Source organism: Kryptolebias marmoratus, linkage group LG2 (genome assembly GCF_001649575.2).
Source record: "Kryptolebias marmoratus isolate JLee-2015 linkage group LG2, ASM164957v2, whole genome shotgun sequence".
Classification (NCBI taxonomy): domain Eukaryota; kingdom Metazoa; phylum Chordata; class Actinopteri; order Cyprinodontiformes; family Rivulidae; genus Kryptolebias; species Kryptolebias marmoratus.
The window spans coordinates 27,274,422-27,298,699 of NC_051431.1; the positions used below are offsets into that span (position 1 = coordinate 27,274,422).

The 24,278-nt window shown below is 41.8% G+C and overlaps 1 protein-coding gene across 1 annotated transcript; it reads right to left on the reverse strand.

The window, feature by feature from the left end:
• Nucleotides 1-1,854: 1,854 nt before the first annotated feature.
• Nucleotides 1,855-24,278, reverse strand: phf12b (PHD finger protein 12b). The gene is made up of 15 exons (XM_017432194.3): nucleotides 23,572-24,278; nucleotides 23,096-23,277; nucleotides 20,962-21,034; nucleotides 16,648-17,104; nucleotides 16,116-16,236; nucleotides 14,574-14,706; nucleotides 14,328-14,492; nucleotides 13,846-13,989; nucleotides 10,992-11,706; nucleotides 6,857-6,946; nucleotides 5,862-6,014; nucleotides 5,637-5,732; nucleotides 4,907-4,989; nucleotides 4,685-4,823; nucleotides 1,855-3,013 (listed from the first exon to the last, which is right to left on the reverse strand). Exons 1-15 carry the CDS (start codon nucleotides 23,635-23,637, stop codon nucleotides 2,565-2,567), a joined length of 3,066 nt encoding a protein of 1,021 aa, XP_017287683.1. The 5' UTR covers nucleotides 23,638-24,278; the 3' UTR covers nucleotides 1,855-2,564.

The following is a 24,278-nucleotide window of genomic DNA, read 5'->3' on the forward strand; positions in this document are numbered from 1 at the left end:
TTGAGAGGCTAAATTACATCTATATGAACTGAATGTTGGAAAAACCAGCTTTAAAAAGCCATCCACCAGAGTGACCACTATATAGAAAAGGGTTAAAATAGTAAATGACAACACCAGTTTTATGTTTGGAATGAGGAAAATGTGTTTTGAGAAAAAGTCATTTCTAAACCTGGGATTGGTGTCAAATGTCCAAGAGGAGTCTGTTCAGAGAATCATTTCACTTTAGGCTTTTCTTTTCCCTTTTTTTTTGCCATCCTGCCAGCCGCCTTTGCTGATTTGAGTTTTTACTCCTTTCTGCAGTTTCTGCTTCTTGGACAGCTTCTACAAGAACAGAGACAAAGATCTTTATGACCACTTATACTGAGTCTGGAAGCTTAGAAACCCCAGGGAGTTCTTAGAATGGTTTGGTCCAAAAACACCTATAGAACTGGGGCTAACTTCTCAGAAAGGTCACATGTATGGATCAAATAACAAGACAGAAGAAATGTTTGTTTTTCTTTTCCGTTTGGTTGGGCGTCGCCCAGTCACCCCTACTAACAAACCATTCATCAACCTGATGTAAAATTACAACTTTTCTGTTTACATTCAGCAACGTTTCTGTTGTCTTAAAGGACAGCCTCAAAAACTGAAACAAAAAGGCTGTCAGAAGAAACATTCAAACTAATTTATTGAACTGCAAAAGATCAAACTGTAAACTAAAGCTCACCTTTATTCAAACACCAAATAACCCTTCAGCGCTTTTATACTCATCATTTGGAGTTTGGACACCACTTCAGTGTTGTCTGTCACCTCATCTGCAGCGTCGCCTGAATGTCAAACAGCACCGTAAACAGAAAAATTAGCTGCATAGCAGCCTGAGAAGTTCAAACGCAGGTTGCTGATTTAATGTGAACTTTCTGTTATATATTATGTATCAATAGGACTTCTAGGAAAGAAAAAATCAAATGAGATTTAAATGATTAAATATACTGCAAACTGCTATAAACCCTTCTTTAGCATCATTTGATCTTTGACTCAAATTAGTTGGCAGAAAATGTTCATAATTTTAAAGGTTCTTATTCCAACAGCCTTTCATCAGATCCTGTGGATAGTGTTAGTTTTGAAAGATTTGGTTCAACATCTCAAACACATCTAATATATCACTTGACTGCATTGAGGTCAAATTTAATATTTTGCCAACTTTTTAGATGACCCTCAGGTACAGCAGCATTCTGCCTGCATCAGTTTTGTCCCTGTGTTGTAAATTTTGTTCCTGCTTACAAACCCTTAGCCATAATAACCTTCAGGTTCCATCCGTTTATTATCTGCGGGGGCAGCAGCTTGAGGACAGAGACCCAGACATCTCTTTTCACCGCCACCTCTTCCAGGAGGATTCCAAGGCGTTTCCGGGCCTGCCAGGAGAGTCTCCCCAGCCCCCGGGTGATCTCTCAGTTGGACATGCCTGAAACACCTCCCTAAGGAGTCCAGGGGGCATCACCTAAACTGGCTCCTCCTTCTACGAGTCCATCTCACCATACCTCTGAGAGAGCCCCGCTACCCTGTGGAGAAAACTCTTTTCCGCTTCCTCTATCCAAGATCTTGTTCTTTCGGTCACTACCCAGAGTTCATGACCTTAGTTGAGGGTAGGAACGTAGACCGGCTGGTACAGAGTTTTGCCTTGCAGCTCCGCTTCATCCTCACCAAAACGGACCAGTACAGAGAACACATTACTGCACCGATCTGTCTGTCGACCTCACGCTCCATTCTTCCCTCATTCGTGAACAAAACCCCGAGATACTTCAGCTCCTCCACAGGAGGCAGCTACTTCTTCCATCTGAACATTGACATTAGGTGAAAGAACTTGTGCAGAGATGCTTATTAGAAAATCTTTCTGTATTTACAGGTTTTAACAGACAAGCAGGTACAGACAAAGAGTGCTTATTTACAGAGCAGCACATGATGTTAAAATGAGCGCTAAAACATGACGGTATGTACAGATGGACTACAGCAGAAAGTACACTAAGAACAAGATTTATCACAAAACTTCAGGTACTCTACACAGTATCACAAATTCCATGAACTGTACAGTTAAAAACCAAAATATGGTAAATCTACATGAAATCCAGCGTTCCTCCAAATGAGAAGCACTGAATTATATATATTTACATTATGTATACATATAGTGTGTAAGCATGTATGTTGTCATACATTTATAGCTACCTGTGGTGCAAAAGCAGCAAAAGAAATTACAATGTGTGGAATCCAATACAAGAAAATAAAAAGGTCTGACTGACATAGTAAGGTTACATCATACATAACTAATATACTGGCAAAAAGAAATATTGAGCGCAGGTAAATAATATTCGCTCAAAGTCCTAATGGTCAGAAGTGAACACAAGGTTACAGTCAGTCATTCACAAACAGAAGAGATTGTCAATAATACTTCAAGTTCATGCAAAGATAGAAACCATTACAAAAGAAAAAAAAATAAACAGAACTTTTCCCTGTTGGCCATCCAGCTGTGCAGCTTTCCCTTCATTGTGATGTGGAAGGTGCAGAACAATGGGAGGGGCTTCCTGTGCGGATTATGGAACAGAGTTGGAGTGCAGTACGGGCACTTGGTGGGAGGGGACCGCCTCAGCATCGGCCTCGTCCTGGCTGGACGGGCTGCTGACTGTGGCAGAGCTGGGCGGGGGCGTGGAGGTGAGGGCGGGGCCGAAGCAGGCTGCGCCGCTGCCGCCGTGGGACCCGGCGGCGGGCGGGACGGCGTGCTCCTCTTTGGGCCGCTCGCTGGCGAACTCGGTGATGCTGAAGACAAACTGGAGGCAGCCCAGTTTGATGTAGCTGCCGTGGTGGAGGAGGGCCGTGCCCTCCCAGCCCGCCCCACTGCCCCCGATCAGTCTGGAGCTGCTCGCCTTGCAGCTGCACGAGCGCTCCACACCACCCTGAGAGTGGCTGCTCATGACGCCGCCGACGGGTAAACAGCCCACTACGGGGCTGGGACCTTCATCTTCCTCCCGCTTCTTACTGCGACCTGCAAGCAGAACACAGACAGCAGGTCTGAGACAGACTGACAGAGCTACCACCACCACCAGGCCTGCACAGGGAGGAGAAACCAAACAAACTATTTCTAGAAAGAAGTTTTTAATCTTTCTTTGTCATAAACCTTTATGCTACATTTTATTGCTGTCAACAACCACAAGACTAAATAAACGCCAGTATGTTTTCTCATAAGCCAGTGATGTAACTGAAAAAAACAACTGAATATGACCATGGGGACGCCCTGGTGTGGGTCAGGAGGTGAACCCCCTAGATGCTCTTGGATCTTAAATATTGAAGCTAAATCTGGACCCTTTGGGAACTTACATGTAAGGGTTTATGAGTAGGAAAATAAAATAAAATGACAAAGATTGCATATTCTACATTTGACCTGTTATTTTAGCGGTGACCAAAACAACTCAAATTATACACAAAAGTTAATTTCATTAACCTTTTCTTGAGCATTTAATTTTATTTTTCTTTTCACATTTTGCTTTTTAATAGTTATATTTTAACAAGAGACAAAATGCTGCCATCATATAGATTTATTTTTTCCTTTAATAAATAAGTAGGCCGTTCTAAATAAAACGTGTAATTTAGAGCTTTGCGATTCATTTAATTACCTCATTTGTTCAGTTTGGTTGTTATCTAGTCTTCTTTCACTTTCATTTTGTTTAGAAGTCCAGGTTTAAAACGCTCAATTTGTTTTTGTTTTTTTAATTCACCCCCTCCTGAGTCTCCTGAGTATGCCTCCACCTCCACCACGTCAACATGAAAATATAATTATTACTGTACATCAATGCTGCACTGAAGTTAGTATTATGCTAAAGCTACATCTTCTACTTCTGTTTTTACACCCCAGACGCCTTCGTTTGTGTTATGAAATTAGGAGTGTTGTCTTTTACATTTTTACTGACAGCCTTATGGAGCTTTTCATGCTAACGGCAAGTTTATTGAAACGCTGCGATCAGGAAAAATCTCCACTTTGGAACAGCGTACCATACATTTTAGCAGGCTTACTTTAAACATAGGGCCATCAAAAGGTTTGGGTTATAATAGCGTCCGTGTTTCTGGTTTGGAAAGTGAAATAAGAGATTTATTTGAGCTGTATCTGATCTCAAATTACATTTAGAGTAAATTGAGACAACATTTGCATACTTTACCTTATCCTCACTGAGTTTTCAGATGATACTATCAGGTATATTTTGTGTTTTCAGGAAGGTGGATGTATATTCTTCTGAAGCTATCCACTACAGTAGTCTGAGTTTAAGGACTTTTAGCTTGCTAGGCTACCGAGAGGATCATCTGGCGAGCACCAAATAGTTTCTTCTGCACACAAGAGAACTCTCAGATAATATACTGTGCCCACATTTCCTGTGTGCATGAAGACTGATGCAGGCTCCTTTTAACCTCACAAGTGCGTTTCTTACCACGCACACTTTTTCACAAGTGATTCAAAAACCTATTTCAGTAGCATGTAGCCTTGAAGGATGCTAATGCTACGCTTAGCAGAGAAAGAGGAGGAATCATGTTAGCAGGGTGAGAAGCAGAAGGAAAAGGAGGAGTTTGTGTTTGCGCTCGGTCTTCTGTGCAGATTAAACATTAAAGCACATTAAAGTAAGAAACAGAGCTGATCTGAGATCAGTCCAAGCAAAAAGGGACTTACGGATAATGCCTTGGACCTTGGCCACTAGGCCACTGGGTGGAGACGGCGAAGCTTTCTCTGAGAAGTCACACGAGTACAGGACATTGTCCACGGTGGTACCGTGCTCGCTGTAGTTCAGCAGCTCATAATGCTTGGTGTTCTGAAGGAGGAAATACACACACATTCACAAGAACAGCAACATACAGAGCAGCAAAGTCGCTCCGACAGGTTAGAGGCTCGTACCTCGTCGTAGAAGATACAGGCGTGTTTCCCCGATACATAGTTGCAGTGACCGTAGTTTGTAAGGCACACATCCATGTCAGCACCTTGACAGAAAAACAGGAAGTGAGTCGTGTTCACATTGACGCCATGGAACACGTTGGACGGCTGCTTTAGTCTGTTTCAAAAACGAGTGCCGCTTATTTCTTGACGACATCCATTCCTGTCAACATTAACCTCAACCTGACATGGAACATGTTGAACATTGGGAATTAGGAACTGCTGGCAGCCTGTTGGAAAACTGAGCAGAAGTTGGTGCTTTTTACTGACAGAGAAACCGATGATGAGTAACACTGCCAACCGCGCCAATAAAAGATGTTAAAGTGTTAATAATTAAAGAGAAACTGAAAAAAAAAAAATCAATATTAAAATCAGGATTACTGAACGAGATTACTTGTTGAGGTTGGAAACATTGCATTTATTGAAACAAAAACAACAGTGAGTTCCCTTGAATGTGAATTTTTTCTTGTCTCTGTCTGTTATATTTTTGCAGCAGAACTTCTGTTGAGCTGAATGAGCTGCCTTTGAATGACAACACCCTTAAGATCTGGAAAAGCTTCACCTAATCGGACGCAGCTTCATCTTTTTCTTGAGGAATATCCGATTCTACACATGCAACTTAGAAGTCTTTAATAAACTGTTGTCTCACTTCTGCTGACATGTGACCCAGTGGTCTGCAGTCTGCGTCTCTTACCAGATCCTATGTATAACGTCCGGTAACACATGTTGACGGCTCCCCCTCTTCCTGTTAGAGGATAGAAGACAGCTCGGGCCTGCACCTTCTTCTGTCCTGGTGAGAAGATGGCGCAGCTGTTAACTCTGCATATCAGACACTTCGTCTGCTCACAAACCTTCTGTGGGCAGAACGCTGAGCTTTAACAGCCAAAGAGCGCGATGAGAGGCGAGTTCAGTGGCTTACTGTCAGGATGGGGGGACAGACTTTTCGAGGCAGTACTGGAGGCTGGTGAAGGTGAAGGTGGAGCGCTGGGGGCTTTGGGGGGGAACAGCTGCTGGATCCTTTGGTAGGCCAGCAGCTTGATCAGATCTGCATCCAGCCGGTCCAATTCGATCCCTGCACGTAGAACACACACAGACGATCAGAGGAAGGTAAAGGAAACCCCTTGCATTCACAATTCATCAATTATGAGAATCTGTCGTCATCAATACAGGACTTTATCTTTATCTTTAAGCTGCAAAATGAACTACATAAAGTCAGACAGGCTTTCTGTCTGCTACATTAAATGTTTTAGAAAACCTTTAGACCAGAATCTGCTCTCATGTTCAAAAAAATACAGCCATACAAGGTGTTGAGTTTTGTCCTCCTATCGAGAATGGTTTCTCCATCTAATTAACCTCTGTTCTTGTAAACAATGGGTTAAGTAAAATGCTAAAAGAAAGATCTGGATCTCCTTCTACTCCTTTTTTGTCCACTGCAGCAGGAGAAACTCCTCCTGATGGGTGGGAAAACACCTCTCAACACAACATATAAAAAGCGCAGGCCTAGTTGAAATACATTTGAATGTTCCAGTTTCCATCTAAATATTTCTCATTACAATTTGTTGCCGTTTTTAACCAACAGTACCCTTACATCATGCTGAACATTCAGGCTTTTATTTGTAATTGCAAAAATAAAAAGAGCTTCCTTTATTTGTCATACTGAAGTTGGAACTATGAATTATATTTTAAACTTTAATCTGAAAGTATTTGTTTACAGTTAATTATGTGGGATACTGTAAAAGCCAAAGTTGACTGTTAAAAATAAAATGAACTAAAATAAAATAGTAGATCACGATTACTGGAGGAAAATTGATTGTTTAATTTAAAAAAATTATCTGACTAAATAATCAAAATAAAACAGTGGTCAGTGGCGATCCTGCTTTATTCCAGACACGTCAGATGCGCGTGAGCACTCACCCCCGTCCACCCTTTCACTGTTTATGCACACTGACAGGTTTGTGACAGAAGAAAGTGCGCTGGGCAGCAGAGCAGGACCGGCCTTCAGCTCTGTGGAGGAAAACATCACAGTCTTCAAAATGGCTTTAAACAGGAAGTCCCTACTGCATCTAACAACAGGTTCATCTGCTCAAGTTATTCTTTTCTCTTTATTAATCTAAAACAAATTCTCATTTCAACTTCCTTCCGTTTTTACTTTTCTTTTCATACAATGTCAAGAAAACTAGTTTTTTTAGAAGTAGCATCTGTTGCAGTATTGATTCGATGAATAATTTTCTACAAACGTACAAACATGAACCCTTCTCCAGCTTGTATGGGACAGTTTGTTCCAAAGAGCAACAGGTTAGTACAACAGTTCTTGTCTAAATAAGAAGGAGAAAAAAAAAAAGTTTAGCAGAGATGATGTTTTGATGTCAGAATACATCTCGATCCTGCTCTGAGGAACCTGAGGAACTGACCTGGGTACCATGAAGGTTTCCAGACTGAGAGGATAAAAAAAATAGAGGGCTGGGAGTTCATGTGCTGCATGTCACTTTGTTGTTGCTGGATGGGGACGGACAGTTTATCGACGGTTTGGCAAAAACTATGAATCGTATGTAGAGGGAAAATCTAAACCTCAATAATAAAACAAAAAGTTTTTTTTAAGTACAGTAAGTAGTCAACTTAAGGCTCCAGCATACTCTATAAGACGTTAAGAAGTCTGCTCGCGGTCACGTGGTCGCGAGCCGTTCATTTTCCACACACACCTTTCATCGTCCACGAGACACTTGGCTCAGAACCCCGCGAAAGCTCCTCCCCCCTCCTACAGCGTTAAAACAGGTTTCTTCCCGCTGGCGTCCTAACTTTCCCGTCTTTGTACAGATTTTTGCTTCCCTTAACCCAACCAGATGTGTTTATGAAACAGACTGAGACAGTACACGTCGCTTGGCATTTGCAAATATGACGGCGCCTGGCCGAGGCACATTTCCTCTTGGCCACAAAGAGCCGCCTGCATCTCCATGCAGTCTCCTTCGAAAACAATAACTGAGATCTCCTTCCACAAGTTTTTCATCAACTGACCATCTTTTTAAGTTCATGGGTTTATCAGTTTAGACGGCTTTATTTTTCTAACAGCCTCGGCCAGCTGCTTCTCAGCGGAACAGGAGAAGCAAAATGACTCCATTAAAGCTTTTTCGCATAAACACACTCACAACAACTTCTGACCAATCACACAACATTTGCCGCAAACCCCTTGCGTCTCAAAACGGCGGGTGAAGCTGCTACGCCAACAAAATGATGCAATTTTTGTCACAACTACGTGACTGAGAGCCGACCTTGTGACTTCTCATGGAGTATGCAAACAGCTTTACACCATCTGATAAAAGTCAAAAGTCTTTCATCAGATGATGTGTTTTGAGAGAAGTGATTTATTGAACAAAACCTGCCAGCCACACAGCTGTCCTCAACCTGCTGCAGTCTCTCTGAACACCAGGAACACACAGATTTTTCCACGAGTAACTTGAATCTGTTCAGTTTGAACAGCACCAAGCACCCGATCACTGAGTGCACCAGAGCAAAGCAGCTCATTTGAACTAGCAGAAGAAGAAATGCACAGGAGAATCAGCTTGTGACCGGCACTGGCCGATTTCTGGCCTAACGGACCAAAATAAGTGATCAACCGATCAACACTCAAAAATCTGATATTTTTCTGGCCTATGAACGCACCCCAGGTGAGTCGCTGCCTCCTGCAGCACTGCTCATTAGGAAATCCCCTACTGCTGTATGGTCTGTCTGTAGAGTGTTTAAAATAAAGTCAGAGGAAGAACACAAGATGGAGAGGCTGTTAGAAGGAAACAGTGTTTCTACGGAAGAATATTCTCTGCTCTTCGTCACGCTCTGTTTGTTCCTTTAAGTTTTCAGCCTCTGTGTTGGGAAACTCAGTGAATCAGGATGTTAGCAGGTAGTTGGGAAAACTTCATGAGGCGAGCTGTATTTACTGACTCTGAGACTCATGATGCTAATAGAATCACCTGTACAGCAGCTCCTCTCTCTGATACGTGACTGTCCTCTGCTTTTATTATGTTTAATTACCAATCACTTACAGCAGAAGGCTGAGAGAGTGTCCCTACAGCCAAATGAAAGAATGACTTCATCTGACACATCTAACATTAAGGAAGAGGTTTGGTAGTTTGTGGATTTTCTTTCCCAAGTATTACTTTTGACAGAGCTGCTAATTATCATAATAGAGAACTTGTACTGTGGGTGAAAAATCTGTAATGTGGTGGAGGAATGTTTTGAGGTATGTACGTAAAATAAAAATGCTAAGATTTATAAATCAGATATTCAGTACTGTATTTTCCGCACTATTATAAGATCCATTCATTGACCCGTCTTTTTGGAGAATATTGCACCGACATAAGCATCAAGTATAAACGCCTCAGGTCCGTGCACGGAGCCCTGCGCGACTATAACTGAGCCTTAATGCTTTGTAGTTTACCAAAGTCATACTAAAACATTACGACTTCTTACATATATAAAGCGCACTGTTGGGTTTTTTTTGAGAAAATTGAAGGCTTTAAGTGCGTCTTATAGTCTGGAAAAGACGGTAAACATTTTTCTGTTGGGCTTTATTTGTACAAACCCTTCTAATTATCTGGAGGATATTATTTTTAGATTTTCAGTGACAAAGTTGGAGCTGTACAAAACCCAGAAATTGGTGTCGGCCAACAAAACCAGAATCCATGCATCTCCACAAAAGACTGTTTTACAATTTTACTGACTGAAGAAGACACAAAGTTAGATTTCATATATATTATATTATATACTACTTATATTTCATACTAGCGGTGTAATAGTACGCCTAAGTCACAGTTTGGTATGGCACAATACAAAAAACACCTAGCATTTGCACTGTAACATAGAGATATTTATAGTACCTATATCTTTAAGTGTATTTAAGCATCACACTTAAATACTACCATAAATCAACAACTGCATGTTCATACCAGCAATAAAACACATTAAACAAACAATCCCTTCTTTCCGTTCCAGCTGGGCACTTTATGAGTCTGGAAAGCCTTACAGTCCAGAGCCCTCTTCAGTCTTAATAAGGGCTTTTCATCTAAAGGGCTGTTTACACTACTTCATTTTGGAGTTCATTTTCTTCTGCGGTTCAGTCGTTCGTGTACGCGACGACAGCGCTTGTGTCCTCTGAAACCGAAGCTTTCTGAACCCACGTCTCAGAGTGGACGTTTTCAGACACCCGCGTTCGCATTTCATAGGAAGCCGAAACTTGTGAAACGGCACCACAAACAGCTGCTGTTCGACGCACACACGAGTAGATAAGCAAACAGCGGAGTGCCGTTTATGTTACCCACCCTTTTCGACATGTCATGACCGAGGACCTGTTGCCTGTTTCATAGTTTTGTTTTAACACAGTGAGCACGTAGTCTCTTTAACACAAGCTCGGCCGCAAAAAACCTCTTCTTTGATGGAACAGAAACTGCAGGAACACACGTGGATATGTTTGCTAATTCTGCTAGTTGAAGGCACTATCGCTCCTTCACATTTTACCCGTCTGATGGCTCAGTGGGGAGGTGTGGGCGTGTGTTCTGGCAGTAAAGGTGGAGCTCACCTGTGGCTGTAGTTTCCACTTTGTAATTTTTTCCAAATAAAACTGAAACTATGAGGGAAATAGACGTGAAACCACTCAAGGTTTTTAAAATGAGAGGTGCAGATTCCATTCTAGAGGGGGATAAATCATTCATAAGCATCAGGACTGATTTTTGGATGTCTTCGATAAATAATCTGTAGTTTGATGATTACATTTTTCACTTTTTATATGATATAAATAATGATGTATAGTTGAGGAAAAGGTATATTTATCTGGGCTGTGATAATGTACCTCTGGTTTGCCTTAAAAGTACAAAAAAGAACTACTTGTTTGATGTCAAAATACTTCCACAACAAAACAAAACAGCTCAATGCAGTCATTCATTAGAGTTTTAGTATTTCAAATCCTAGAGAAAATAAAAAATATATATTTTTATCCCAAGTTTCCTTTACATCAGAGAGCTGTAGTGTCGCCTCAGCCTCTCTAAAACCATGTGAATCGTACCTGTGGTTGGTAAGGATGGCTCCAGCTTTGCCGAGTCCTGGTCCTGGGTGCCTTTAGCTGCTGAGTCTGATGTTGAACTGCTGGTGATGGAGAAACTGGGCTTTTCATCTCTGCTCATACACTCCACCTGGAGCTCTGTCTGGCTCCTGTGGTTCTGCTGGGTGCTGGGGGGCCATATTGTAGGGCCCGTGGGGCAGTTTTTCTGAACGTAACCCTCCGTTGTGCTCTCGGGATCCTTTTTAACCATTTTTGTTCCTATGTGGTTTGGGAGCTTCGGCATGGGAGCCGAGTCTGAGGGGGTTGGACAAGGCTTCAGTCTGTGCTGCAGCTCAGCCTGCCTGCAGGAGTCCGATGCACTCTTACAGTCTACAGGTCCATTGGCTTTGGAAGGCTGAAGCTCTGCCAGAGGTCCGTTGGGTTTTCTACAGTTCTGACATGGTTTCATGCTGCATTTACAAACACCCAGCTCTGCTGGGGGGTCTCTGGAAATAAAGGTCCCTTCGGGGTTTTCAGGTAAACCACAGGACTTAAAGCAGGGGTCAGAAGAAGTAGTCCTTCTTAATGAGGCCTTAGTCTTTATGTCTTCTGATGTAACACATGTTTTCTTACTGTCCAACTCTGCTGATGACACTGTGGACGCTGCAGATCCAACCTTCTGTTTGATGGACAGGTGTCGCATGATGCTGCACTGGAGTGCGATGACATCCTGAAGCCACTGTTCAACACAGAACAGACACTTATTTGTTGAGAATAAGGAAACACTTCGTTTTACAGAAGAAACGATCTGATGGACCTTATAGCAACATCTTACAGATTTTTCCTGTGTAGCAACATTTTCAAATATTGGTGACTGAATAATAATACCATTTGTATAACCTTCTGAGATGCTCAATTCATTGAATCTTTCAATCCAATAAATAAATATTATATACCTACATTGGCTGACACATACATGTGATGCCGTTTCTAACAGTGAATTTGTATTTCATGGCTTTCAGTTCACGCTACATTCATCTGCTCACTTATTCACCAAATAGTGCATCAGTCAGATACATACTCAGACAGGATGTTCAGTCCTGTCCTTAAAAATGGGTTTTAGATATCTGACAGTAACTGAATTGCACTAAACATAGGTCTGAACTCCCTCAATGCACATTAAAAACATTTTCACTCAAACCACCTTCTGAGGTGGTCTGGACCCCTTGTGTCTGCATGTGTTTGGTAGCCTGAACAGCGGTCCATCTCAAGCCTCGATGACGGACCTCCTACCGACCTGAGGTGACCCCACACAGGCAGCAGTCTGCTCAGCTGCAGCTGATTACAAACAATAAACAGCAAGGATTGGGAATATTATGAAGATACGCTTTTATTTAGAGTTCTGTTTTTTAGCTAAAAGTTTTAATGAACTGTTTATTAGAACCCTTCCTAATAAAGATGTCATTACAGGATGCTGTATGGAGAGTTTCTCTTTAGTTTAATGTTTTCAAAGTGTTTTTAGAGCTGTTGGACCACAGCTGTGGTCAATGTCAGCTAGAATATTCTGTCAATCACAGAACAACAGCATTATTTTGTATTATATTTACCTAATGAAGCACAGAGCTGATGTTACATTTACAATGAAGCTGTTAAACCGCCGATGGCTGTCAGAGCACCGTGTTACAGGTTAGAATCTTTAGTCTTTGCTTTGACACTGAGCTCTGAGCTTCCTGGTCATTTCGCTTCTTTATTTTACTTATATTATGTCTGTCATGTAGTTTAGCTTAATAAGAGATAACTCAACAAACAAATGACTCACACGGCTCTGAAGCGTGTTAAAATTAAAATAATATATTTCAGATGCCTTTATGTGTTGTCATTTATCTTGTTTGTTGCTCACTGACAGCCCTCTGTGTGATGTGTGTGTGTGTGTGTGTGTGTGTATATGCATACAGTGCAGCTAACTGACATCAGTTGAAAATAATGAGGGAAACACATTTCACCACCAAATGTGAACAGAGGCGTCAGAGTTGACCACATGCAGTCAAATCACCTGAACTAAATTTAAAACAGATTCAAAAAACCAAATGCGAACAGGCCCAGAGAGTGAAAAAACTCGATCAGTTAGTGAGATGGCATAAATAAAAGGAGGCTCGAAATGGGCAGAGCCTAAAAAAAGCAGCTGATTTAGTTAGTGGGGCTAAAACGGCAATAATAATCCAAGGAAAAAAAATAATATCTTATACAAAAAACACAAGTAGTTACACTGACAATGCAACCATTAGTGCAGAAAAAAACAACTTTTTTTATGACAACGCACACAGTTTGGATTACCTGTTAGTTTTAGCAGCATCATAGGCTCACAGCATCATTATGTCACATATTTTTAAGGTATTATAGGAAAGCAGCATCCTCTGATGTATCATACTAATGCAGTAATGTTAGTGTATCATTCACAGAAAACATTATTAATCAAAATGTTAAAGAAGTTTTAACTGCTGGCTGCCTGAGTGTCCAAAAAGCACCGGTTCTGTTTATTATTTCATTTTATTTATTACTATTTATATCTGTTTTCAATAACTTAAATATTCCATTTAGGAGGTCTAAAATAAAGACTCGTTTAATATGTCTCGTTTAATATTATCATCTCAGTTCCCACAGAGAAACATTGTGCATCTCTATAACCTGCAAAAACCTGAGGAAAACAACTTGTTTTGTATGTGTTTGGTTGTAGTTTAAAGTATTTTCAGTCCCCAGAAAGACTGAAGTCTAAAAGGCAAACAAACTGAACTGTCCTCACAGTTCGTCTTATGTGTGGCTTGCTCTTTAATAAGAGCAAACTTTTCTTATAGATTCGAGGCGTTGGCCTTGTACCCACCTCCTCCTGCTCAGCCTCGGTGGTGAAGCGTTTCGAGGGCTGATGGTCAGGACCGCTGCCACAGATCAGCTCCAGCTGACGCACGCCTGCAGGAAGCAGCATGGAGGGAGGACTCTGGTACTGAGCCTTGATGGCATCTGGCACCTGAACAAAAACAACCATTCTCAGACAATTTTTGCATATTTTTTCCTATTCTAATATTACATTTCAATCTTTAAGTTAATTTCAGGCTGTATTCCAGTTGAACAAATGCCTTCCAGAGGGTAAACAGAACTATTATTTGATGATTTGGGGTTTTTAATGAAAGAGTATTATGTTCGATCAGCATGTGGACTAAACAAGAGGAGAATAAACAGATGATTGGTACACAAAAACCTTGATTTAAAGACATCAAAGTAAAAAAAAAACGCAAATCAACTGTGTGTCAGTGCTCAAGATATAAGATAAAGAAACAATACAACACGCTGCAGCCTGCACGCTACCTTCATGGTTTTCTTGGTATGCTGATGAGAAGTGCGCCGATTGGGAGCATTCCGCCGGTGGACTCGGCGGAGGAAGTCCACCTTGACGGCGTGCTGGGAGATCCTGTCCTGGAACTGGTCAAAGAGCTGACAGCGGCTGGACAAGCTCAGGCTCCTCTGATTCAACTGGACAGCAAATAAGAACGTGAGCGGAAAAAATGTTTGGGTAGTCAAAGAAAGATTTGGAGCTCAGAGGAGGCCTCTTACCACAAGGTGCTCAACGTGGTTTGGACACATCCATTTGCCAGCAGGAAAAGCTGTTAGTGGAGGGTCCAGACAGTCCATGTGAAAGAGAAGTGGACAATAATCACACTGGATCAGCGGAGCCAACCTGCAACTCCTGGGAGAAGAAACACGGGTTAAATCTCTGGTTTATCCTTTAAAGCAGTTCCAGTTTTAAAGCAGGACTGGTGCGTGAGCCGGTTCTGAAATGGTTCTATAAAACAAACAAATGTACACCCAAGAACAAGACTGTTTATTTACAGCTATAAAGACACATCATTGCATCACATTAAAACATCCCTCTCTTTACAACACCCAGTTTCTGACGGACATTTAAAAGCTGTGCCGAAAACAGGAAATCCACAGTCCATTTCACCGGTGTGTGATAAATAAAGACCAAACAATGTGGATAAAAAACAACTACACTGTGTTAATATATCAGTTATAAATTAGTGCTGCTGCGATTTTTCAGCCTAGTCAACATCAGCAATTATGATAAGTCGCCAACATAAATATTTTTACTTGACATATAATTTTATATTATTATATATAATATAATCCATCTTTAAGATCTTTGTCTCTTTTTGGCCACTGTAACAGAAAAACCATCCTGGTGACTGGAAACAAGTGTGTTTGGGTGGTAAAACCCATCTCAACTCCTGACCTGCGTATTAATGTACTCCTTTAAGCAGCTAATTATGTAGATATTATCAGCTAAACAAATAACATTTAAATCAGACAAGTTAAAAAAAATGATACAAGCAATTTAATAAATACAACTGATATGTGATATGAAAGTTGTTACATTTTAAACAGTGATGCTGTTTTTGTTTCTCTCTACGTTCTGAAAGTAAAATCATGTGAATGAAATCCTGCAGGTTTTCTCACCTCAGTTTGATGTAGTTCTTAATAATATTAATAATAATTTCCTTACAACATGCTGAATGCTCAGGCTTTTTTTAAATACATAAAGAATAAGAATCATTTTATTTATTTGTCATGTTGGAGTTGGCACTTTAAACCTTTATGTTGGACTAATTTGCAAGTTTTTGCTTCCATTTCACTTTCTGATTTACTGTAAATGCCAAAGTTGATTACTAAAAAGTGAAATAAAACTTTGGAATTTTGGATGAAATTTAGTCATTTAGATTAAATTACTCAAATGAATCAAAATAAAAATAGCTGATAGTGGCAGCCCCGTTAAAAATGAGGACAGTATGCTTCTCTGAGTGACTGATGATAATAAGACAAAGAGCAAAAACAATCAGCTTACAGTATTCTACTGCTAATTCAGCTAATCAGTGCTAAAGCAGTGTTTATTATCGCTCTGGCCTCATTTGAGCAGACACTAACTCTGAGTATTTAGACACGACGGTCACAGCCTTTTAAATAGATGGTTGTCTTTGTGAATCTGCACCCTGACTCTGACAAAGCCGTTTTATTTGCTGTGGCCCAGGAAAGATTTGATAATTAAGCAGCACCTGCCACAAATCCGCCACTGAAGCTGATCAGATGTTGCTCTCTAACCTGTTGCAGGAAAAGCACACTTTAACGGGGAGGGGGACGAGGCCGTTTGGATCCAGCTCGTGCTGAGGCCTCCTGAACGGCTTCCCTAGCAGCTCTTCTTTTCTCCTTCGTTTACTGCTGCCTGGAAAAAAACAGAACACACACATATAGAAACATGAGCTCGGACGTCCTCCCACTGTCTGCTGCAGAAGAAACACACGGGAGACAGATGGCTCGTCACACTCTGGCTGCTCTGTTGCAGCTGAATCACGATACATGTACTACATAACATAACAATGATAGGCAGGGAGTATTCTGAACTAATCTGTGCTGCAGACAAAAGACTCATTTTCGTCAAGTTTTCAAATGTTCATGAGTTAGAACAGCGACGTACCAAAAGCCTGAAGTTCAGCAGGTTCCACAGCAGATAAGGTGCAGTGCTTTCCTTATAATTGAAGTTTACTAAAGAACTACATATGGAGCCTTTTTCACCCAGTTCTTTGGGAAACGGAACGTCTAAATGAATCCAGAGATGTTTGTAGAATGGACTCACCTGGCAGAGCAGTGGTGCAGGTCAGCTCACTGGGCAGCTGAAACTGGGTGGGATTTCTCTCCATAGCTGCAGCTATAAGGAGCTGAAACGGCCTCTTGAGGAGGCGCGGCGTCGGAGCTGATGATGTTGCGCACTCTGGCTCAGCTCCCGGGATATCATCCTCTGGCTCGGCTACCTCCTCCTCTCCGTCGTTCTGCTCCTCCGAGGGAGTCGGGGTGGACGAGGTGTTGGATGTCGGAGTCCCAGGACGGCTGCTCGGCCTGCTGCTGGTCCTGCGCTCAAGAAGACGGACCTGTGCCACTCTCAGACCAGGACCTGCTGCTCCGGCGCCCGGAGGCAGACCGTCAAGCCGCAGCGGGCCGGCGCTGAGCTCGAGCTCCATGGCGGGGGATGCAGAGCGCTTTGATGAGGACCGCTCTGGTAGGCCATTAGTCTGCTCGTTCTTCTGCTCCCGCTTCTGACAGCAACACACACAAATCAAAACGTTGAGTTATCAACCCACATAGCAAACAGCAAGAGCACGGTTCAGGTCACACGTGGTTCTCAGGACTTTATTCAAGAGTGAGGGAGAAGGAAACTGTGTGACGTCAGACAGAAAAGGAGGTAATATGATGTGGATGTGACCAAATGAATCTGGGATTTCCTTAATAATTAAAGAAAATCCACACACTTTTTGCACTGTGAAAAGGGTGTGGATGTGTTTTGGTCATTGCAGCCCTCTATGTGATTTATAATAGAAGTAGACTAATTTTTTAAATTGGCCAATATTGGACATATTATTAAAAAAAAAAAAAAAATCCCTAATCAGCTATGTTTGTACTTATTTAACCAAATACCAAGTAGGAAGATGAAGATGCAGCAGCAGCTGCTACAACCAGCTCACTGTCGCCTAAAATTGAGTTTTCTTAAGCGAGAATGGTCTTTAATGTGCTATTCTGAAGTGTACAAGTTCTTTTAAGGGTTGTTAAATATACATCTATTTAGTTTAAGCAATTATTGACATATTTTGTTAAATAAAAAATACATATTGGCCAAATAAATAAATCATACCAACCAATCGGTGTCGTTTATCGGTCACTGGCTGCCCTGATTTCTAAAGATTGGCATCAGCCCACCTCTGATTCAGACTGTTTATGCTGACAGCGCTGAGGCTGAGAATGTATCAGCTCACTGAGAGGTGAATAAACTTTCTGACTGACTAGATCCGCTTATCAGGCGGATTGATACACTCAGCACCGTCAGCGTATATCCGGCCACCTGTGCTTCACACACATTCGTGTAGTAACCCGGATGTTGTTTGGTTGAGAAAACAGTGACAGACTAAACAAACGGAGTCATGCCAAAGTGTGTTGAGGTTTACTAACAGCTAATGTGTCATTCTTTCACACCAGTCTGTCGTTTTTGAGAAAGAATTGTTTTATAAACCTGACAACCAATAAACAGATCCTCATTTGGCTAGTCATAAGCCTAGCTCGGATGAAGACTTTTGCCCTTTTCATACTCTGCGCTCTCTGACTGATAAGGTACTAATTACTGATAACAATTTGACAGAACATCACTTTAAAGATGACTAAAATATCCCTTTAGGTCCATATGTGAATCAATATTATTTTAAAAAGAAACATTTGAGGAACTTTACTTTACAACAAAAGAGGAAGTGTTTTTTATTTTATTTTGTTTCCTAACTTACAGGCAGATTTTGTAATAAAATTCTGCATGTCATGCACACAAATGAGCCTAAATGAGCCTTGATTTTCAAAACTGGTCATTTAGTCACAAACACTGGAGTTCAGTGAGAGCGTAGCTGTAAATTCACGTATTTATTTAGCAGTTTTGAGGATTTTTTTTTTTCCACCAGCTATTCTCCCAAGAGTCGCAGCTCAGTGAGACACCAGCTTTAGGGCGGTGCTGAGCAGAGTACTGCTTTATCTAGTGAATTATTTTTAATTTCCTGTAAGACGAGAATTTTTAAACCATCATACTGCAGCAGAGCACAAATAACAACCAGAATCTTTTATTATCCAACATATTTTTTGCCAATAAAAAGGTTTCATTACCTTGAATTGACTCTAACAGAGATGACACGCCCTCGCACAGCAGAGGACAATTTACATCAAACTATTCAATCACAAAGTGAATGTTCCTAAATTATAACGCAGATTGGAGTGGTGGTTAAAGCTAGTTGGCACAACAGGTTGTTACCAGCCGAGACAAGCTTAGGTAAATTAAAGAACACAAACCTGAAATGAATGACTGTGAAAAAGAGAAACGAGATGGACGACAAAAACTTTTGTCTGCAGCTTGGAAGGTTTTAAACTAAAACACAACCAGAGCAACTTAGTGCATTTGAGTTGTACGAATCCTAACTTATACTGCCAACATAGCAAAATGTTTTGTTTTTGCACTACTAAACAGAAAAAAGGCCTTCACCATTGGCTCAATTATTAACTAAATAATATATGAAAACAAAAATATACTGTAAGAGAAAGCATAAAAATACGCTTATTTATAAAGAAAACCACACTGCAGAAGATCTGGCGTCAATACCCAACACTGACAGGAATCTTTACTAACAGATCCTTCATATGAGATTGATATGGATATAAAAGTTTACACATCCCTAGTTGAAACATTTCAATATGTTTTCAACAGCTTGTCTATTAAGACTCTTCCTGATCAACAGTCCTGCTGAGGAGGATCTTATCACTGTTAGTAAACACTGACAACGCACAAGGCGTCTTTATGTCAAAGCAGAATTTTAGCAATGTCACAGCAGCGCACACCACATTTTAAAAGTCAATAAAAGACAAAACAGCGCACCATCTGATGCTTCATTAAAGAACAAAACTGAACAGAGCAGGCTGAGACAGCTCACAAAAACACTGCTCATGAAGATGACGGCTCAAAGACCTGGAAATACAACCATGAAACAAGTTTCACCTCCAAAAATAAAGTTTTCACCACCAGATGAAACACTTAACACCTTTTTTAGTCCTCTCTGGGGCACAACTGCTATTTATTCAGTCCCTCCATGATTTCGTGGGCATTTTTTGTGATTGTTGCGGGCTAAAATGCCCGATTTCGCAGGGCATTTTCCTAAAAGTTGTGATGAAAAGTAGCGATTTTTTTTTACTAAAATCAATAAAAAACATAACTTTTAATATATAAACCAAAAATACTTACTAGTTTTGTAAGATAATTACTAACAAACATTGACATTCTTAAAAGGTGCTTTATTTGAGAACTTTGACAGCTTATAAACTGACATTCATGACCATTAGATCACCAAATGATTCCCGAGAGCGGCACCGCTGCTGCTCACCGCTCCCTCAGGGGAAGGGTCAAATGCGGAGAACAAATTTCGCACACTCAGGTGTGTGACAATTAGTGGTACTTTAACTTTAATTTCTAGATTGTCCCCCGTCTGCAGCTCTCCTCACATGTTTTGCAGACACAAAGTGTTTGTCGATGCGTTTATGTTCCATGATTACACTGCAGGACGTGTAAAACAGCTTCCCCCCCACTCTTGTGCAGCTGGGTAGGAAACTGGTTTATGACCGCAGTGAAGTTAGTTTTAAGTTGGATATTGGATATTCGCGCACTGCGGAGTTAGCGGCATCTAGCTCATGGCTGACCCGAAACAGGAACGCTAATGTCAACCAGCCGTCCCTAAGTGAACCACCGCGCGTGAGAGAAGGGGCCGGCAGAGAACAGCTGGCCGACATTAGCGTTCCTGTTTCGGGTCAGCCATGAGCTAGACGCCGCTAACTCTGCGGTGCGCGAATATCCAATATCCAACTTAAAACTAACTTCACTGCGGTGTTTGGCGTGGTCCTTTGCTGAAATCTTTGTGGGCAAATGTGAAGCATTAATGCACATTCTCACTTTGGTCGTTGCTGCTGCATGCTCCCGGCATTCTGATGTTAACAGGAAGAGACGTCAAATATCTTCTTCGTGAGCTATTTGGGGTTAAAGTTGCAGGAAAGTTGAGGTGTTCTGGACAAAGTTGCAAAAAGTTGCGATTTTGCGGGGTTTGCTTGATTTTGCGTTAATAGTTGCGATCGCAACATCGCAAAATCCTGGAGAGTCTGTTTATTAGATCATTTTAATAACCAATGTTTAAATTATTAAGTCCAAAGCAACGTAAAAGAAAAAAATCTGCTATTTAGATTAGCATTTTTTTAAATCTTAAGTGCAACAAGAAAATACTGGAAAAAAACAAAAAATTGTTTGATAAAATCATAATACCAGTTCACTTAGAAACCTCATGCTTCTTAATTCAGCGGGAACTGCTCAACCTTTCATGCCACTCACCTTTTTTCGCACATTACAGCGATGACACATCCATTCACCTGGGGGGAGCATTTCTTCACTCAGAGGCGGGTTGCTAAGGTGAGACAAAACACAACCATCAGACAACAAGCTTATATCTTGAGCAAAATAACTGGATTTCAGTCATCTGTTTCACAAGTGCTGTGACTAAATGAATATTAAAGAATTATGTATTTTCTTTAAAGCAAGTTTGTGAAATTGGCGACAATGCCTCCCCCTGGTGGACAAAAATCAGATTGCAACTCAAAATGTCTACAATAATGTGCAAAGTAATGTTTGTTTACAACCTGTTATTCACGTGAAAACTGCTGACACATTCATTCCTTCATATTTATTTAACTTCCTGCAGAGAAGGGAGACTCGCACACGAAATTAGTACAGGGCTGATCATACACACTCCCCACTTCAAAATGACAAACTTCTTTAAAATTGAGTGGGAGCATGAATGCTTGTTTGTCTAATTTGTCTCCACATGTCCTTGTGGTGGACTTGTCCTGTCCAGGGTGTCCCCCACCTCTCACACAGTGACTGCTGGAGATAGATACCAGCTCCCCATGACCCAGAAAAGAGGAGCAGGCAAAAAAAAAAAAAAATTAAAAATGGTTGGATGGACAAATGTTTATGATCTTAATCACTCAAAAAGTTCAAGTCTTCAGCACAACCTGATGTTCATTTACAATACTCCTATTTAGAGTAAAATAGAGAAAGCTATTTTATGCTTTAGGCCAGGATGTGATGAGCATTAAGTGATAAATAGTCTGCATTTATACAGGATACTTAGCTGGGATCACAAAGTGTTTTGCAATATGAACAACAGCTATACACTGTCACAGCTTTTGTATTTCATTAATGTGAAAAGTGCACTGCTTGTCTGAACAATTTACTGTTAGAAAGCTTCATCTTCTAGAAAATGGAAGGCCTTTTTCCACTCTTCTTTCATCCAAACTTATTCAAACCCAGAAAATAATAATAAATTTTGTCCGTTTTCATACTTTAACCCTGCTAATAGCTGAAAAAAAAAACATCATCTAAAAAAATAAGCCAATGTGGTGACACTGAGGTATATCCTGTCATTAATCCTGCAGACTCAGTATTACCATAACAAGTCAGCCTGTCCAACAATCTGAAGCATGATGCTCAGCAGTGCCCAGTATTACTTTAACAGATAACTATGAAAACATAGACAGGCCCGACCATATATGGGCACGTCGTTTCCAGGTGACAACCTGGCAGATGACGAGCACAGCCGACCGATGCGGCGCCAACCACAACTCCGAAGGACCAACATCTTACAGAAAAGCTGCCAGACTCCATCTCGGAAAACCGAACATCCGGTTTTGGTGTTCACGAACCTTTTGCTTATCGGCGCCTGAATTCAAAAGGTTGGTAAGATGGCGCTGGAAGTGGAAACAGGGAGCAGAGCAGAGAGGTCGCCATATTGTAAACAGAGACAGACTCCATTTTTAGCAGCAGCAGCAGCTCCTCTCGGGCTGCAGCCGCGGCAGGAGGGGAGGACCGACTGCAAGTCAGCTTTACCTCGTCGAAAACGGGTTCCGAACCACGTCGGCTCGGTTCTAATTTTACTTCAGCAACAAGAAGCAGGGCTTGACCACTGTCCAACTACAACACCACCCAGAAGTGGGAAACCCCTTACATAATAGCGGCTCTCCACTCCTCAACCTATATGATGACCCGGATTTCTGCTATCAGAACAGAACTTAGAACCGGGCCTTTATATATACTTTAACCTGAGCTGATAACACAAGCAAGCGATGCTCTGAAAAAACAACATTTAAGCTTTTAAGTAAGTAAGTTGCACATTGCTCACTACCGTAATCCTCAGTGTATGCGAAACGCAGCGGAACCATTCATTGCAAACATCGTAGATGTGCTAGTACCAGAGAAATGAGCTCAGGACGGATAAAACACTTTACATGTTCTGCCATTAGGACACTTAGGTGACATAATCCAGAGCATATGCGACCACCTCTTAGATCTGTACGGTACCAGAAGCAGAACCAGGAGAAACCATCTTGTGGTTAGCATCCATGCTGCTAACGCTACTCCCTGCAGCTCCCCCCGGACACTCCGCCTGCCATGCCTTGTTGGTACTCACCAGCACTGCAGGTGAAAAGCGGCCGGACAGTGGTCACAGCACAGCAGGTCTCCCCCTTCCCGGCAACTATCGCAGGTATCGTGGTTGGTGGCTCTGCCGCTCCTCCGGACGTCTCTCACCAACTTCCGACTCCTCTTCTCCACGTCCTCGGACTTTGGAGGCGCCAGTAGTGTTTGGATTTGCTGTAAAAGTAACGCAGGTGTTTAGCGCGAGGTCGAGGCTGCCGCGCACACCGTCGCTGCCTGTCTACGGGGAGGAAATATGGTGCCCGCAGAGCCGGGCTGTTTCTCGAGCTCACAGAGCGGCAACTTGTGGCCTCCATCACCAGCACCACCTACAGCTTCACTAGCTGAGCGAGCTGCTTGACAACAGACTAGAACCATCATGACAAATACAATAAAGGTGATACTAATGACAAGAAAGTGTTAGCACCAATTCATTATCTCTACCGAGGCCTTCAAACATAGCAACCTCACCTCCATTAAGCCCCCAGAGGTATCCAAATCGTACACAATCGTCGGGGTCTCCATTTTGTCCCACATTCATTCAAGGAGCGGACTTTGCAAAAAACGAATAGCGATGTAAATGTCCGAGGAGACACGGCAGTAGGTGTAAATCCTGTCAAAAGGTTTCACTCCAAATGTTTCTGGCCAGCCAAGCTAATGTTAGCGAGCTAAAGGAGCTAGCTGCGAAGGCAAGACGTCAGCCAGTCAAGGTTGTGAAGCTAACGGGCTCACTGGCTTCTGATGGCCCGAATAAAGACAACAAAAGTGAAGAGTTATCTCGCGATTAGGACGCTGGCCTCGTAGCACCACTTTTTATGTCCAAGCACCGAGAACACATCCAGTATTTGATCATGGAGAGAATCTTGCTCATGGCGACAAAATCCATCTGCGGCCTAGCTGGCAAGCCATGATTCTTGTTTCTGCTCCTGCAGAAAGGAGCCCTGTAAATTTGCAAACCCCTCCGAACCCATTGTTCACAGAACACGGAACAGAAAATCCACTTGGAGGTTCGGCGCGTCGCGGTCCAAAGCGCAGTTTCCGAGAGCGCCTGGAAGCGGCAATCCTCAATTCAAAGACGCGGAGATGCAAATTTAGTTGATGTTATTGTTGTGAAAAAGGCTGTGCATCTACACTGGCTGCTAGCAACATCCTCTACCAGTTGGCGCAACCGCGAACCG

Coding starts and splice junctions, on each gene's coding strand:
- phf12b (XM_017432194.3), bottom strand. CDS start 23,637: ATGTGGGACAAAATGGAGACCCCGACGATTGTGTACGATTTGGATACC. Junction 11,707..13,845: donor CCGAGGCTGAGCAGGAGGAG/GTGGGTACAAGG, acceptor TGTGTTGAACAG/TGGCTTCAGGATGTCATCGC. Junction 5,733..5,861: donor TCTGTCCCCCCATCCTGACA/GTAAGCCACTGA, acceptor TCTTCTCACCAG/GACAGAAGAAGGTGCAGGCC.